Source organism: Hylobates moloch, unplaced genomic scaffold (assembly GCF_009828535.3).
Source record: "Hylobates moloch isolate HMO894 unplaced genomic scaffold, HMol_V3 SCAFFOLD_12, whole genome shotgun sequence".
In the NCBI taxonomy this organism is placed as follows: Eukaryota; Metazoa; Chordata; class Mammalia; order Primates; family Hylobatidae; genus Hylobates; species Hylobates moloch.
In genome coordinates, this window is record NW_026652287.1 from 48,365,839 (window position 1) to 48,381,814 (window position 15,976).

The window sequence follows — 15,976 nt, forward strand, 5'->3', positions numbered from 1 at the left end:
AACACTGCCTGGTGTCTATGTTGAGTAAAAGGATGTTGTGCCAGGCACAGTGGCTCACGCCTGTAGTCCCAGCACTTTGGGAGGCCGAGGTGGGCGGATCATGAGGTCAGGAATTCGAGACCAGCCTGGCCAACATGGTGAAACCCCATCTCTACTAAAAATACAAAAATGAGCTGGGTGTGGTGGTGGGCACCTGTAATCCCAGCTGCCCAGGAGGCAGAGACAGGAGAATCGCTTGAGCCTGGGAGGTGGCTGCAGTGAGCCGAGATCATGCAGTTGCACTCCAGCCTGGGCGACAGAGCAAGACTCCATCTCACAAAAAAAAAAAAAAAAAAAAAAAAAAAAAAAAAAAGGATATTGTGCTGGGGATAAGGGAGGGCAGAGGGGGATGACCAGCAGGCAGGCCCATCTCAGAGACAGGAGAATGTATTTCTCAGGGCCCCTCAGTCCTCATGGTACAGGTGATGATGGCAACATCCCCTAAAAGCCAGGCACAAGCCAGGGAGATACAAGCTGATGCTACGGTCAGGCTGGGGCTGGGTGGTGCGCCCTCCACTTGTAACCCCCATCCCCCACTCACCCCCTCCCCAGAGGGCTCCAGAGTCAGCGGAAACAGTGGCTAATTTGGAGCAGAAGTTTCCAGGAGCTGGAGAGGCAGGCCTCAGATCCCAGATGGCTTTTCTGGGAGCTGGTCCCTTCCTGCCCCGAATCCAGAATCTCACTTGTCCTAACAGAGACGAGAGCTGTTTTCCCAGGGATGTGAGACAGGCCAGGCCAGGCTGGGGCCAGAGAACTTGACCTGACCAGGCCTGGGGTCATGACCGGGGGTGAGGGAAGGGGCTTGTGGGAGCTCTCCTGGGACTGGCTGGAGAGGAATCTGCACACCCACCTGCCTGCTCATGAGGGTCTGCTCATGGGGAGGTTGCCAGGGGCCAGGCAAGGTGGACCCCCGCTTTTTTTTTTTTTGAGACGGAGTCTCGCTCTGTCCCCCAGGCTGGAGTGCAGTGGCACGATCTCAGCTCACTGCAAGCTCCACCTCCCGGGTTCACGCCATTCTCCTGCCTCAGCCTCCTGAGTAGCTGGGACTACAGGCGCCTGCCACCACGCCAGGCTAATTTTCTGTATTTTTAGTAGAGACAGCATTTCACCATGTTAGCCAGGATGGTCTCGATCTCCTGACCTCGTGATGCACCTGCCTCGGCCTCCCAAAGTGCTGGGATTACAGGTTTGAGCCACTGTGTTCGGCCCTGACCCCTACTCTTAAGCTAGGATTACCCTCATCAGCGCTGCCACACAGAACTTTCTTCACTGATGTGGCAATTGAGCACTTGAAATACAGCTGGTGTGGCCAGGCACAGTGGCTCATGCCTGTAATCCCAGCACTGTGGGAGGCCAAGGTGGGCAGATCACTTGAGGTCAGCAGTTCGAGACCAGCCTGGCCAACATGGTGAAACCCCATCTCTACTGAAAATACAAATATTAGTCAGGCCTGGTGATGCGCCTGACTCCAGCTACTCGGGAGGCTGAGGCACAATAATCGCTTGAACCCGGGAGGTGGGGGTTGCAGTGAGCCGAGATTTCATCCACCGAACTCCATCCAGCCTGGGTGACAGAGCAAGACTCTGTCTCAAGGGAAAAAAAAAAGAAACACAGCTGGTGTGACTGAGCACTGCATTTTCATTGTATTTCATTTCAATTAACATTTAAGTTGAAGTAGCCAAATGTGGTGAGCAGTATGGTATTTAGAGTAGCACTGAGCTGAAGACCCAGGCAGGAGGTGGAAGGCAGGGACAGGAAGGTCAGGGTTTAAGGTTTGTGCAGCTATGGCAGAGAACCAACTTTGGCAAAGAGCAGAGTGAGGCCCCAGCAAGGGAGGAGGTGGGACACTCGGTCTCGGCATCTGGCTCCACTGGAGGAGAGGTATACCCGGTTCCCAGGGTCAAAGTTTTTGTTACACATACATACATCCATGCCTGTGTGTGAGTACAGGGGTTGACGTGTCCCAAGGCACCCATAGGTGCACTTGTGTGAGATCCAGGAGTCCTGTGCCTATGAGCGATTCAAGAGTTCACCATTGTATGGTCTCCCAGGCACACGCAGATAACGGGTGTGTGTTCCTTCCTGAGAATCCATGCCTCCTGGGCAGGCGGCAAGGACCGCTAGTCCAGCAGGTCTTGCAAGAAGGCCCACATGTACTGGTGCATCTCCTGGGGGTTGCTCTGTGGGATCCAATGCCCTATGCCTGGCAGGATGTGGGCCTCCAAGCGGCCCGGCACAAAGCAGCTGCCGATGGCTTCCACCAGCCCCAGCTCCAAGTAAGTGTCCTTCTCCCCCCACAGCAGCAACGTGGATGTGGCCAGCTCCTGGGGTTCCAGGGGGAAGTTCCTGTGGCCAGGACAGACAGATAGGCAGAAGGATGGCTGCCTCCCACCCCCTGCCCCTGCAAATCTCCTGAGCTTATGCTTGGCATCTGGTCTCACCTGAAGAGGTTTCGGTAATAGTTGAGGGGCCCCGTGAGGCCACCAGGCTGTGAGAAGTTATAAAGGAAGGCCTCGAGCTCGTTGGGGGTCAAGCGTGGGATGCCTGTCTTGCGGTGGGTGAGGGTGGTCTTCAGAATCTAGGTACACAGCAGGAATCTGGCTTCGGTGCCCAGCCTGCCCAGCCCCGACCTGCTTCCCTCCTCCCTTCAACCTGCACCCTCTGTACCTGGAAGTCAGACATAGACAGCAGCTTCTCGGGCAGCCAGGGCAGCTGGAACAGGAACATGTAGTGGGAACGGAAGAACTGGCTGATGTGGTGCAGGGAATAGTCTAGGGTGGGAGGGTTGAGGGAGAGATGTAAGGCCTGCTCCTGGGGTGGCCCCACACACCTGCACCCCTACACACACCCAGGTCAGGCACACAAGCCTCAGGAATGCCACTGCTGCCTGCCTGGGTCTGTGAAGGTACTAGACACCCCTCCTGGCCTGGGCACCAGCTACATTCCCTCTTGCCATGTTTCACTATCCACAGGATGGGGGCATCTCCTGGGAACCCCCATATCCAAAGGTGTGCTTCCCCTACCCAGGCCAGGGTGCGTTTCCTCTGCTTTATTCAGCTAACATTTATTGAGCAACTACTGCATGCCAGGCCTTGTTCTAGACACAACAGTGAATGAGACAGACAAAACTCCCCATTCATCCTAGGCAACTTCAGGAAACCCCTGTATCGACAAAAAAAATTTTTTTTTTTTTTTGAGACAGAGTCTCGCTCTCTTGCGCAGGCTGGAGTGCAGTGGCGCAATCTTGGCTCACTGCAAGCTCCACCTCCCGGGTTCACGCCATTCTCCTGCCTCAGCCTCCCGGTAGCTGGGACTACAGGCACCCGCCACCATGCCCAGCTAATTTTTTTTGTATTTTTAGTAGAGACGGGGTTTCAGTGTTAGCCAGGATGGTCTCGATCTCCTGACCTCGTGATCCACCCACCTCAGCCTCCCAAAGTGCTGGGATTACAGATGTGAACCACCACACCCGGCCTCCAAAAAATAATTTTTTAAAAATTAGCAGGGCGTGGTGGTGTGTGCCTATAGTCCCAGCTACTTGAGAAACAGAAGTGGGAGGATCACTTGAGCCCAGGAGTCTGAGGCTGCAATGAGCTGCAACTGCAGCACTGCACTCCAGCCTGGGCCACAAAACAAGACTGTCTCAAAGGAAAAAAAGAAAAAAAAAAAACACCCCCAAAAGACAAAAAACTCCCTGCCCTCAGGGAGCTGACAGTCTAGATGGGGAGACAGACAAGTAAACAATAATAGGCTGGGTGCGGTGGCTCACGCCTGTAATCCCAGCAATTTGGGAAGCCAAGGCGGGTGGATCACTTGAGGTCAGGAGTTAGATACTAACCTGGGCAACATAGTGAAACCCCGTCTCCACTAAAAATACAAAAATTAGCTGGGCATGGTGGGACATATCTGTTGTCCCCGCTACTCTGGAGGCTGAGGAAGGAGAGTCACTTGAACCCAGGAGGTAGAGGTTGCCAGGCATGGTGGCTCACTCCTGTAATCCCAGCACTTTGGGAGGCTGAGGCCGGCGGATCGCTTGAGCCCAGGAGTTCAAGACCAGCCTGGCCAACATGCTGAAACCCCATCTCTACTAAAAATACAAAATAATTAGCCAGTCATGGTGGCACACGTCTGTAGTCTCAGCTATTGAGGAGGCTGAGGCAAGAGAATCACTTGAACCTGAGAGGCAGAGGTTGCCATGAGCCGACATTACGCCACTGCACTGCACAGAGCGAGACTCCAACTCAAGGAAAAAAAAAAAAAAGAGTGCCCGGGCGTGGTGGCTCACGCCTGTACTCCCATCACTTTGAGAGGCCGGGGTGAGCAGATCATGAGGTCAGGAGATGGAGACCATCTTGGCCAACATGGTGAAACCCCGCCTCTACTAAAATACAAAAAATTAGCCTGGCGTGGTGGCCTGTAATCCCAGCTACTTGGGAGGCTGAGGCAGGGGAATCGCTTGAACCTGGGAGGCGGAGGTTGCAGTGAACTGAGATCATGCCACTGCACTCCAGCCTGGCGACAGAGCAAGACTCTGTCTCAAAAAGAAAAAAAAAAAAAAAAAAAAAGAAAAGAAAAAACAACAAAAGAGAGAAAGAGAGAGAACACAGTTATGACCACAATGCTGCGTATTAACATCAGGTGATATGATAGACATTGTTAACCTCTCCAGCCTCAGTTTCCTCCAGCTGGAACATGGGGATAATACAACCTTCATAAGCCCAGGAGCCTTAAGTAGGTTACTGTGTGCACATTCCTTGTTATTGTAAGTGCTATAAAAAAATGTGGATTACTCCTAAGTGTATTGTGATTTATTTTATTTTATTTTTGAGACAGAGTCTCATTCTGTCATCCAGGCTGGAGTGCAGTGGTGCGATCTTGGTTTACTGCAACCCCCACTTCTCAGGTTCAAGTGATTCTCTTGCCTCAGCCTCCCGAGTAGCTGAGACTACAGGCGTGCGCCACCATGCCTGGCTGATTTTTTTGTATTTTTAGGAGAGATGGGGTTTCACCATGTTGGCCAGGCTGGTCTTGAACTCCTGGGCTCAAGCAATCCACAGGCTTTGGCCTCCCAAAGTGCAGGGATTACAGGTGGGAGCCACCACGTCTGGCCATATTTTATTTTATTTATTTATTTTTTGAGATGGAGTTTTGCTCTTGTTGCCTAGGCTGGAGTGCAATGGCATGATCTCGGCTCACTGCAGCCTCCACCTCCCAGGTTCAAGAGATTCTCCTGCAACAGCCTCCCGAGTAGCTGGGATTACAGGCATGCACCACCAATGCCTGGCTAATTACATTTTTTTTTTTTTTTTTTGTAGAGACAGTTGGGGTCTTGCTATGTTGACCAGACTGGTCTTGAACTCCTGGCCTCAAGTGATCCTCCCATCTCAGCCTCCCGGAGGGCTGGGATTACAAGTGTGAGCCACTGGGTCTGGTATGTCATTAATTCCGAATGAGGAGTTCCACAAGGGAAGGGACCTGGGTTGATTGCTGCACCCTCAGCCCTTGATGTGTTGACAGGTATACAGAGAATTGCAAACACAGACACAACATAAGTACATCCCAGTGTCCCAGACTCCCACACACACCTTGGTACACCGACATGGGGGCACCACTGACCACAACCATCCGCTCGACCAGGGATGGGTAGTAGATGGAGAAATGCCAGGCAAGGAGGGCACCCCAGTCATGGGCCACAAGGATGCACTTTGAGTAACCTGTGGGAATTCAAGGAGCTCGCATAAGTGAGGTGCCGGGTAGGACTGAAGCAGGGGTGGGGGAAGTAGGTTCCAGCAAGGAGAAAGCGGGGGTATGTGTGTGTGCAGGATGAGGGAGGCCACGCCTAGGATGGGGGTATGTCTGCACCCAGGCCTAGGATGACATCTTTGATATCCACCAGCAGCAGGTCGATTGTGTAGCAGTCCACACCCCGAGGTGCATCCGAGGGGCCATAGCCTCGCAAGTCCACAGCCACAACATGGAAGCGGCTCTGGAACTCCCGGAGCTGGTATCGCCAGGAGAACCTGCCAGATGGGCGGGGGAGGGAGGCTGAGTCAGGGCCCTCAGGTTGCACCTGCACCCTACGCCCATCAGCAACCATTGGCAACCCCTCCTTCCTGCTCTAAACTTCCCCTTAAAGGAGGATGGGGAATCCCAGGCAGAGGCAGAGGCTGAGGCTGAAGCCAGCTACACCCTGAATCCAGGGGACCTCAATCAACCTCAATACCCCTTTGTCCTGTCCCTTCAGGGCCTAGGGATCCTGAGTATGCTGGCTCAGTACCCCTGTCCCCATCTAGGTTCAGCTTGTCACGACCTATACAGCCTGCCTCTTGGGAGCCCAAGCTCCACCTGCCCCCGAGTCCCGTGGGCCTCAGGCCCTTGGGTCCCAGACGTACCAGTTCTCAGGGAAGCCGTGCAGAAACAGCATGAGGCGTCCGTTGCCTCGTCCAGCCGAGACATAGTGCAGACGCAGGCCGGAGCTCTAGGGGAAGGGCACGGCCTGAAGTCTGGGGAACCCTCCCTCCCGAGGCTTGAATCGTCTCGACCCCACGCGACCCCGCAGCCCCGATAGTGCCCCCATGCGATCACCTTGAGGTTCAGGAAACCGTGCTCGCCCAGCGATGGGTCGCTCAGGCAGGCGGGGGGCGCGCTCCGACGTCGCCCGCAGCAGCCTCGCCGGGGCCGGCACAGCACGTGCGTGAGCGCTATGCAGCCGTAGACTGCCGCGGCCACCAGCGCCACCGAGAACACCAGGCTCCACATGAAGGCGCGCAGCAGCTTCAGCGACAGCCGCGACGGCGCCAGCAGCGCGGTCACCACCAGCTCGGGCATGTCGCCGCGCTCCGGGACCACGGCAGCGCTGCCGGCCGGAGGCACCTGCAGCAGCGGCGAGGCGGTGTCAGGGCTCAGGGGCCCACCGCTTTTGGCCTGGGGCCCCTCCGTGCCGTCGGGGTTTGTGGGACGCGCTGAGGGAAGAGGCGGGCGGCTCCGACAGAAACAGCCAGAGCGCACCACTCACCTGAGTGCCAGGTAAACACCTGGGCGCGACAGGGACAGGAAACAAGGGTAGGGTGCGGAGGCTGGGGAGGAAGGAGTTGGAAAGGAGGGAAAGAAATGGGCGGGGCCTAGCAGGTCTTGTGCGGGGCTTAGGGCGGGGGCGGTGCCCAGGAAGACTCAGCAGCGGATGGGTGAGGGTCTAAAGAAGGCAATTCCGGGCCGGGTGCGGTGGCTCACGCCTGTAATCCCAACACTTTGGTAGGCCGAGGCAGGCGGATCACCTGAGATCAAGAGCTCGAGACCAGCCTGGGCAACGTGGTGAAACCCCGTCTCTACTAAAAATACAAAAATTAGCTGGGCGTGGTGGCGGGCGCCTGTAATCCCAGCTACTTGGGAGGCTGAGGCAGGAGAATCGCTTGAACCCGGGACGTGGAGGTTGCAGTGAACTGAGATCGCGCCACTGCACTACAGCCTGGGTCATAACAGGGAAACTCCGTCTCAAAAAAGAAAAAAAAAAGGCAATTCCGAGCCCAGACAAACCTTGAGGGCATCCTGGATCCTCAGTTAAGTGGGCGGCACCTGGTGTGAGGGGCGGGGCATATGCAGAGTAGGTGCGGCCTACAAGCCAAAAAGGAGCGAGAGTTGGAATGGTGGGCGTGCCTTATGCGGGTGGGCGGGGAGACGGTGGATCCTGGAGGAGGTAAGGCCTAACATTGGGCGGAGGCGGGAGCCTGGGCCAATGAACTGAGGGTAGGCCGGGGGAGGGGCGGGGAGGCAATGGGCAATGAGATGGAGGGCGGGGTCGGGGCCTAATATGGCGGGTCACGCGGGTCTGGAAGCCGAAGAGGGACAGGCAATGCCAAGTCTAGGACTAAGAGGGAGGCGCGGGCGGTATTAGCGGCTCGAGGAGGCTTCGGGAGGCCTGGCCGACGGCCGCCGCCTGGTGCTACCCACCCCGGGGCGCGCGACCCTCCCTTCGGTCTGGCTCCAAAGACCTAGCAGCACTGACTTCACCCAGCTGTGGTTCCAACGGTGGGTCCAGCGGCCTCGGCCCGGCGCCGTCCTCCTGCTGGCCCAACAGGCCCGCCAGCCCGCCCCTGTACGTCTGTGATTGGACGGCAGCGGCCACTGATGTCCAAGCGACAGGTCCTGGCCCGGGAGCCAATCGGCAGGTGTTGAGGCCCAGGCTCCGAGAGCGGGCCGAGGAGGCGGGGATACCCTGATTCCTAGAGGGCAGGCCTGGTTCCCCCGAGGAGGACCCGGCCTATGAATGACTGCCGTTCTGGGGTTCTGGCCGAAAGAGGAAGTGGGACAGGGCCGGGTGTGATGGGGCCTAGAGTCACAGAGCCTTGCGGCCCTGCTGTCCCTGCAAGAAGCCAGCTTCCAGCCAGGCGCGGTGGCTCACGCCTGTAATCCCAGCACTTTGGGAGGCCGAGGCGGGCGGATCACGAGGTCAGAAGATCGAGACCATCCTAACATGGTGAAACCCCGTCTCTACTAAAAATAAAAAAAAATACAAAAAATTAGTCGGACGTGGTGGCGGGCGCCTCTCGGGAGGCTGAGGGAGAATGGCGTGAACCCAGGAGGCGGAGGTTGCAGTGAGCTGAGACTGCGCCACTGCACTCCAGCCCGGGCGACAGAGTGAGACTCCGTCTCAAAAAAAAAAAAAAAAAAAAGCAGCCAGCTTCTCAGCTTCTTCCTATTTTGCAACCTTCTCCTGATATCCTTGAACATTTTAGGGACAGCCATCACTTAACCCATAGAGCAACCCTATTAAGTCTAAGTAGCATAATCACATCCCTGTAGTATAGATCATGAACCTGAAATTCGAGGATGAAGTCATTTGCCTGAAGCCATACATCTTGTAAAATAGCCATCCACAAAGATGTCGGGAAAAAGGCAGCAATCTGTGGCTACACCTCCCCTTCCTCCCAGAAGCAGCCACTGGAACGTCTTTAGCTTTTTCTTTTTTTCAGATGGGGTTGCGACCATAGTTCACTGCGGCCTCGAACTCCTGGGCTCAGCACGACAACCTGTAGTTGAGACTACAGGCCTGTGCCACCACACTCAGCTAATTTTGCAAAAATTTTTCAGAGAGACGACTTGCTATGTTGTCCAGGCTGGTCTCAAACTCCTGGCCTCAAGCAATCCTCAAGCCTCCACCTCCCAAAGTGGGATTACAGATGTAAGTCACCATGCCTGGCCTCTATTTCTTGACTTAACCAATGTATGATATTAGCCACAGACTTGCTCACATCACTACCCCTGGACGTGCCATTTTTTGTTTCCCTGTTAGTTTCCTTTAAAAACACTCCACTTGTCACCTCTTGCCCCTTTCCACCTCCCACTTTTATCCATATACCTTTGTACTGTCAAGGCTGCTAAACATACTATCCTGGGACCATACTTAAAGGTGAATAGTGGTTTATGTTCTGCTCAGTGAACAATGCATCTCAGAGCCGAGATGCCCATAGTGTACAAACTTTTGTTCTCCCTGGACTACTTAACCACTACCTTTTTTTTTGTTGTGTGATTAGCCTACATCAAAGCTTTGGTTTTTTTTTTTTTGAGATGGGAGTCTCACCATATCACCCAAGCTGGAATGCAGTGGTGTGATCTCGGTTCACCGCAACCTCCGCCTCCAGGGTTCAAGCAATTCTCCTGCCTCAGCCTCCAGAGTAGCTGGGACTACAGGTGTGTGCTACCGCGCCCCGCTAATTTTTTGTATTTTTCAGTAAAGATGGGGTTTCACCATGTTGGCCAGGCTAGTCTCTTAACTCCTGACCTCAAGCGATCCTCCCACCTCGGCCTCCCAAAAGTGCTGGGATGACAGGCGTGGGCCACCGTGCCTGGCAGCTTTGTTTTCTTTTACACCTTCCATTAAATCAATTATCTCACAATTTGATGTTCCCAGGATCTCTCCCAACCAACTCCGCTAATCTGGACACATGGGTGGTGGGTGTCTGGGGAACCTCCCTTCTTCCTCTCCTACACATCACTGACCCCCCACCCTCACCTCCCCGCTTCTCCCAAGTCTACCCTCAAACAAAAAGACAGCAGCCATCATAGGAGAGTAACTTTATACTCAGTACAAATGTTTATTTTTGCAATGAGAACTGCACAAAAAAAAAAAAAACCTTTCGTATATAAGTGAAAAGTCTACGAATTCCCTTCTACAAATGTCTAAAGTGTTTAATACAAGTCTCAGATTCACTGACATAATTATTGGCCAAGCGATCCGTGCATACAGTACAGTGGGGGCTTGTACACACCTCTTACTCTGGTATAGGACTAAGATTTCTAGTACTGTGGGAAGGGTTGGGAAATGGCTGGAGAAATTAAATAGATCCCAGTTCTAATTACAACCCAGGTAGACACCCATCAGGGAGGTGTGGAGAAGGCCATGGCAGAGTGAAATCTTCAGCAGGAAGGTGCAGAGAAAACTATCCAGCTCAGCAGTTGGACCCAGGCTGGGGAAGCGTCTGAACAAAACAAGGAACAAAAATGAGGGGGATGGGATGAGATGGAAGAAACCCCAAAGAACCTAAATACGTCACACTTGAAGCGGCACAGTGGTATATGAGGAAGTGCCTGAGTGGGCAGGGACATCGAAGTGGGGGGGCCTCTGGCTGGATGCCTGAACCACGCCCTCACAGGGAGGTTTGGCAGATCCAAAGACAATAAAGGACCTTTCAGGTCAAAAAGAGGGGATGTAGGTTAATCAACAGTGCTAGAAATGTTTCAATCAGTTTGTCTCTGCATACATATAAATTATATATTTGTATCTTACATCTTAGGGGCTCTTTTTGGGCGTCACCCGTGCCTTGTGGCTGGGGCATGTGCATACACAGGTGGGCACACAGGGCAGCCACCTGTGGGCTTTCTTGGACAGGAATGTGTGCGTTTGTGTATGTGCACGGGGGTGGTGAGGATCCTATTTTGGGGGATGTAGACTTAGATCTAAGAGTATCTGGTTAACCCTGAGCTTAAATGAAAGGAGGAGTTAGATTGAGGCAGGCAAGGTGGGAGAAGTGGCCCAAGTCCTTTGGTGAGTGGGGGGACAGGATGGAGTAGGGTGGAGGGGAAGAATACTGTCTGGAGTTTGGCCAGGGTTCTGCTGGAGCACACCCTCCACCTCGGCCAGGGTCCACAAGGATGGGTACCGGGCTCTGCGTCACAGCTTCAGCTTGGGGTGGTTGCTATGAGTCTGCGTGGCTCTTGCCCAGGGCAGACAGGGACAGGTCACAGGAGATGGGCTAGGTAATCCCTGGCGGTAGTTCCTGTGCAGAGGTGGAGTGGGGCCCAGGGGGTCCCCTGGGCCTAGCTTAGGCAACAGTTGGTTCACAAAGAAATGTCAGGGAGACGCCAGCATTAAAAAAAGAGAGATGTGTTTATTCCATGATCAGTACAGACCAAATGCATATTCACCGTATGAAAGTCAAACCAGTCAGTGACTCCAGAGTTTGGCCAACACTGAGGCACCAGCGTCGTGGTGTAGAGTGGGTTCTCATGGCACGCGTAACCTCACTAAGGGCTCCAATTATAAAATTAAAAAAAAAAAAAAAGCATGGGCAGGAGCGGCCAGCTGGTTGGGGCTGGGCGCCAGGTGGGGGAGTCTCTGCTTTAGTCTGTGGCGCCCCCAGGGCCCAGTGCCCACCTCATCCCTTGGCCCTTCCTTTCTCAGTAAAAAAAAACAAAAACAAAAAACAAAAAAAACCAACTCAACAGATCTGACATTAAAAAACAAAAAAGCCAACAAATGGGTTGGGGGGGGGGGTGGAGAAGAAAGAAAAGAAATTGCAGCTTTCTGGTTTTATAATTAAAAATAGACTAATAAAGTTTGAAACTGAGTAAAATATAGGCAGGATTTTTTTGTGTGTTTTGTCTTTTTTTGTGGATTTTTTTGAGCTTTTTTCTTTTTTCACACCAGTTTGGTGGAGTCACCAACAAACTTCAAACAAAGATATGCCAACTATGTTCACTATACAGTACAGCCACGGTCACACACTACCCACAGCGCGGTGGCAGCCGCTGCTCAATGAGGAGACGATCACACCATTTCGGAGATAAGCAGTGCCATTGTGTCTGGAGAAGAGAGAATTAAAAATAAAATAGAATTCAACAAAAAATATATATAGAAAAAAAAAGAAAAAAAAAAAAAACAAAAAAAACAGAAACACAGGTGGGAAGGAACTGACTTTGGTTGGTGGCCTCACTCCCCGGCCGAGGGCTACCCACGCAGGACAGTCGCCTCGCTCCGGATGCCATGGACACACACACCTCCACGGCACTATTCCCTTTTGCACAAGCAAACACTTACAGAGAGCGGCTCTCAATTAAAGGCTTGTGGGGGAGGGTCGGGGGGGTCTGTTCAAGGCAAAGTCAGTGCCAGCGAGGGGGTGGGCTGGCCTCGCCCGCCTCCAGCCCACGCGGGTCTGCCCTGGCCTCCTGGGAGCGGGCGGCGATGGCTGGGGTGTGGGGAAAGACTCCTGGCGGGCAGGACATCACGAACGTCACGTTCTTGGGGACAGAAAACCAGTCACGGTGGCGGCAGCAACGATGTCCTGTGTATACTGTGTAGACATTTGGCGGAGAGAAGGGCCTCTGCCCCGCATGTGGGGATGCAGGGCTTGGGTCCAGCCGGCACTTGCTCGTAACAAGGCGTGCGCTGAGCGGACGTCCTGTGAGGGGTGGTGGGTGGCGGGACGTCTGTCCAACTGGCCGTAAGGCAGACAGGCTCTGCAATCCTCAGGTGCCCGTCAGGCCTGCCCCGGGCATAGCATGCAGGAGGGCCAGGCCCGGAGGCATCCCCAGGCCGCTGCTCCCACCTCCACCGCCGCCCCTAACACTATGGAAAGTCAATGTTTTGCCAGAAAATCAAAGTCAGAAGCCACCTAGGTGCGCTCAGAAAAGATTTTCTTCAAATATTGACAATAGATCACTCTGGAAATTCATGTCAATGGTAGCTGCCATCTGGAGGAGAAAGGAAGGAGGGAGTCAGGAGGATGACCTAGCCACCTTGCAGCTCCAAGCCCTCATACCCGCTGCCAGCAGTCAGCCCGTAGCCCTCCCCAGGGCTGACTCCTCATAGTGCCCACCCCGTCCACACAGCACTCAGGGCCCTACACCTGAGCCCAGAGGACCACATGCTGACCAGCAGGGACTGGACTCCCCCGCTGCCCCTCCCTGTCCAGGCTCCAGCCCCCTCTCCCAACTCCCCCAGGAGCTAATCCTTAGACCAGGGTCCCCACCAGGCCTCCAGACTCACGGCTTCCCGGCGTCTTCGCTCCTGCTCCCGCTTCCGGGCCAACTCCCTCTGCTGGTCCAGCATGGACTGGGGCTGGGAGCTCTGGGCCTGGGTGGTGGCGGCGGCAGCCACCGCAGCTGCTTGCTGTTGCTGCTGCTGCTGTTGCTCCTGGCGCTGCTGCTGCTGCTGCTGCTGCTGCTCCTGGCGCCGACGTGCCTCTTCATGCGCCCGCCGGGCCTGCTCCAGCGCATCCTCATCCTCTCGGCTCCTGGGCAGAGGATCCCAGTCAGCCTGGGGACTGGTGTGGCCCCAGGAGTCCCCATGCCCCACCCAGAGCCCTCGCCCACCTCATGCGCTCCTGCCGCAGCCGCTCCTTCTCCTTCTCGGCATGCTCAGCCTGAGCCTTCAGAGCCTTCTCACGCTCCTCTTTCTCCCGAGCGGCGCGGCGGAACTGCTCGAAGCTGTCGCTGGATGACTTGGCTGTGGAGGAGGGGGTGGTTGGATGCTTCTGCACTAGGCTGGCCCAGGAGCCCATGTTCTTGATTTTCAGGTCCTGCAGAACAGAGAGGTTGGGGTGGGTGAGGGGTCTGCTGTGCCTAAAGGGCATAGCAGGGGGTGTGCCCAGCATGGCACCTTCCAGGGCCAAGGGGCAAGCGACACCCGTGGACCTCCATCCTGACCTTTTTGGGCGCAACTGGAGTCTTCGGCTCCTGTTTCTGTTTGTCCTTGTCAGGGGCCCCCGGTGGCGGTGCGTTCTGCTCGGGGGGCCGGATCACAGGCCTCCCGACATCCACAGGCTTCATCTCCGGCCCTGGAACATAAACAGCCAGTGGGCCCTGGCCCACCTCACCCCCGCGGGGCACGGTCCACCAGTCCCACAGCAAGCTCACGTCCAACACGGGCCTGAGCCCTGGCTGTGGGCAGGGAGGGCACTCACGCTGGGGCAGGTGGACGGGGGCCTTGATGCTCTCCGGGTGCTTGGGGGGCTCCGGCCGCAGCGAGGGGCTGAAGGGTTCGCTGCGGATGATGGGTGAGTGGATCTTCTCCTCCTTCACCACCACGAGGGGCTGGGGCTGGACCACGGAGGCAGCACGCAGCTCCTGGGGTGGCACAGGCAAAGCGGCCGGTGAGGTAGGCAGGCACCCCTGGCCCTGGCCCACAGGACTATGGCCCAGCCCTGCCAGTTACCTGTTTCTTAGGCTGGACGTTTTGCTGGGGTGGAGACTGGTGGGTCAGGCTCTGGAACTGTGACATCTGGGGGGAATGTATCATAAGCGGGGAGGGGGCTTCGCGGAGGTGAGCTAGAAGAGGGGACAAGGAAGGTGTCAAGGGGCTGGCTTAGAGCTGCTGGCCCTGAGAGAATTGTCAGGAAGGAAAAGATGGGCTGTATGGAGAACTCGCATGTGCCGCCCAGGCCCTGGGACAAGGGTCCATCAGCCCAGCTCAAAAAGGGTGAAGACCCACGCAAGTGACTGGGCCTGGTGAGGACATGACCCCTCCCTCCCCCAAAGGGCTGAGTGCCCCGTGTCCTCCTGCACGTGGGGCATAACTCGGTGTGCAGCAGAGCTTTCTGGGGCCCTGTGGCACCAGTCCTGGTGTTTGACCCTCCTGTGTATATCAGAATCATCTGGGATGCTGTGGAAAACACATCCTGACACGTGGGCTTGGCAGGGCCTGGGCCCTAATACTTTTTAAACCCACAAAGCTCAGCCTGGGTTCCTGCCAACTAGCCTGGCCCACCTGGATGATTGCAGGGGGTGCAAGACCCAGTCCTGGGAGTGGGGATGCTCAGGACCCTCCCCATGGAGCTATTCCCCACTCAGCCTGCACGCCCTACGGAAGAGGGAAGCCTGGAATTGGCCTCCACCTGGGCTGAGTGGGGAGCAGGCAGAACAGGGCCTGGAGCTGTCTCTTTTAGGAAACAGGCCAGCCTGACACCTGCATCCAACCCAAGGCTGGGAAGGATCCAGCAGCCACAGGGACTACTGGGCCCTCAATCACAGTGAGCCAGCACCTCGGGACTGTGCAGCTGGAGCAGCTGAGTCCTACCCATCCAACACGTGGCCTCTCTCTGCCGGAATCCCTGCAGGCAAGGGGCCTCACCGCCCTTTGGCTAGCTCCGGCTCGGGACAAGCCACACTGTCCACAGAGGAGGTTGCCTCTCTGCAACGCTTTTGCTCCCAGCCTAGCCTCACGCCCATCTCCTTCCACTGTCTGCCAGCATAGGCACCCTTGGGTTCTCCAGGAACCCTGCTAGCTGGAGGCATCTATTTTCATAGGCCTGGAGCAAACCACAATGCCCCAGGTGTGGTAGATCCTCCTGCCCCTCTAGAGCCAGGACCCACTCCTAACTCCAGAAGACACTGCAGTTGCTTGGAGCCCACATGGTGGCCAGGCCCACCTTGTCCCCGAGGCTCACTGCCCTGTGTGGCTGGTTTTCCTGGCCTTGATGTCTCCTCCAATTCTAGCACATCGGGACCACTCTGGGCACTGCCATCTCCACTCAGTGCTGGAGGGCCCCAGGTCTGGCCTGCCAGGGATCCACAGGCACATGACTCCAACAGCCTCCCACCCACCTAGAGCAGCGCCTTCAGCACCTGCTGAGGCTGACCTGGGCAACAGTAGGCTCCAGGAGCTGTGGTTTATAGAAACCGCCCGCCTGCTGGTGGGTTCAGAGAATGGCTCATGGATGACTCC

The 15,976-nt window shown here is 55.6% G+C and overlaps 2 protein-coding genes across 3 annotated transcripts in view; both read right to left on the minus strand.

The window, feature by feature from the left end:
- Positions 1–1,657: 1,657 nt before the first annotated feature.
- EPHX3 (epoxide hydrolase 3) lies at positions 1,658–7,667 on the minus strand. Of its 2 annotated transcripts, XM_032169985.2 has the most exons (8): positions 7,573–7,667; positions 6,625–6,912; positions 6,432–6,517; positions 5,902–6,059; positions 5,625–5,753; positions 2,707–2,810; positions 2,481–2,617; positions 1,679–2,385 (listed from the first exon to the last, which is right to left on the minus strand). In XM_032169985.2, exons 2-8 carry the CDS (start codon positions 6,865–6,867, stop codon positions 2,160–2,162), a joined length of 1,083 nt encoding a protein of 360 aa, XP_032025876.1. In that variant the 5' UTR covers positions 6,868–6,912; positions 7,573–7,667; the 3' UTR covers positions 1,679–2,159. The 2 variants fall into 2 exon arrangements, with proteins under 2 accessions (XP_032025875.1, XP_032025876.1); XM_032169984.2 differs by having other exon boundaries at positions 1,658–2,385; positions 6,625–7,667.
- A 2,439-nt stretch (positions 7,668–10,106) lies between these two features.
- Positions 10,107–15,976, minus strand: part of BRD4 (bromodomain containing 4) — a 55,828-nt gene continuing 49,958 nt past the window's right edge. Inside the window, exons 15-20 of the mRNA XM_058424760.1 lie at positions 14,468–14,580; positions 14,217–14,379; positions 13,960–14,090; positions 13,627–13,832; positions 13,301–13,547; positions 10,107–13,005 (exon numbers count right to left, since the gene is read on the minus strand). Of these exons, the coding sequence (XP_058280743.1) occupies positions 12,937–13,005; positions 13,301–13,547; positions 13,627–13,832; positions 13,960–14,090; positions 14,217–14,379; positions 14,468–14,580 (929 nt within the window). The 3' untranslated portion in view covers positions 10,107–12,936. The remainder of the gene's footprint in view (positions 13,006–13,300; positions 13,548–13,626; positions 13,833–13,959; positions 14,091–14,216; positions 14,380–14,467; positions 14,581–15,976) is intronic.

Bases quoted from the DNA above. Each gene is read 5' to 3' on its own strand.
- EPHX3 (XM_032169984.2), bottom strand. From the start codon at position 6,867: ATGCCCGAGCTGGTGGTGACCGCGCTGCTGGCGCCGTCGCGGCTGTCG. The intron at 6,518-6,624 runs GTGATCGCATGG...CCCTTCCCCTAG, and splicing joins ACGGTTTCCTGAACCTCAAG to AGCTCCGGCCTGCGTCTGCA. The intron at 2,618-2,706 runs GTACAGAGGGTG...CTGTGTACCTAG, and splicing joins TGTCTATGTCTGACTTCCAG to ATTCTGAAGACCACCCTCAC.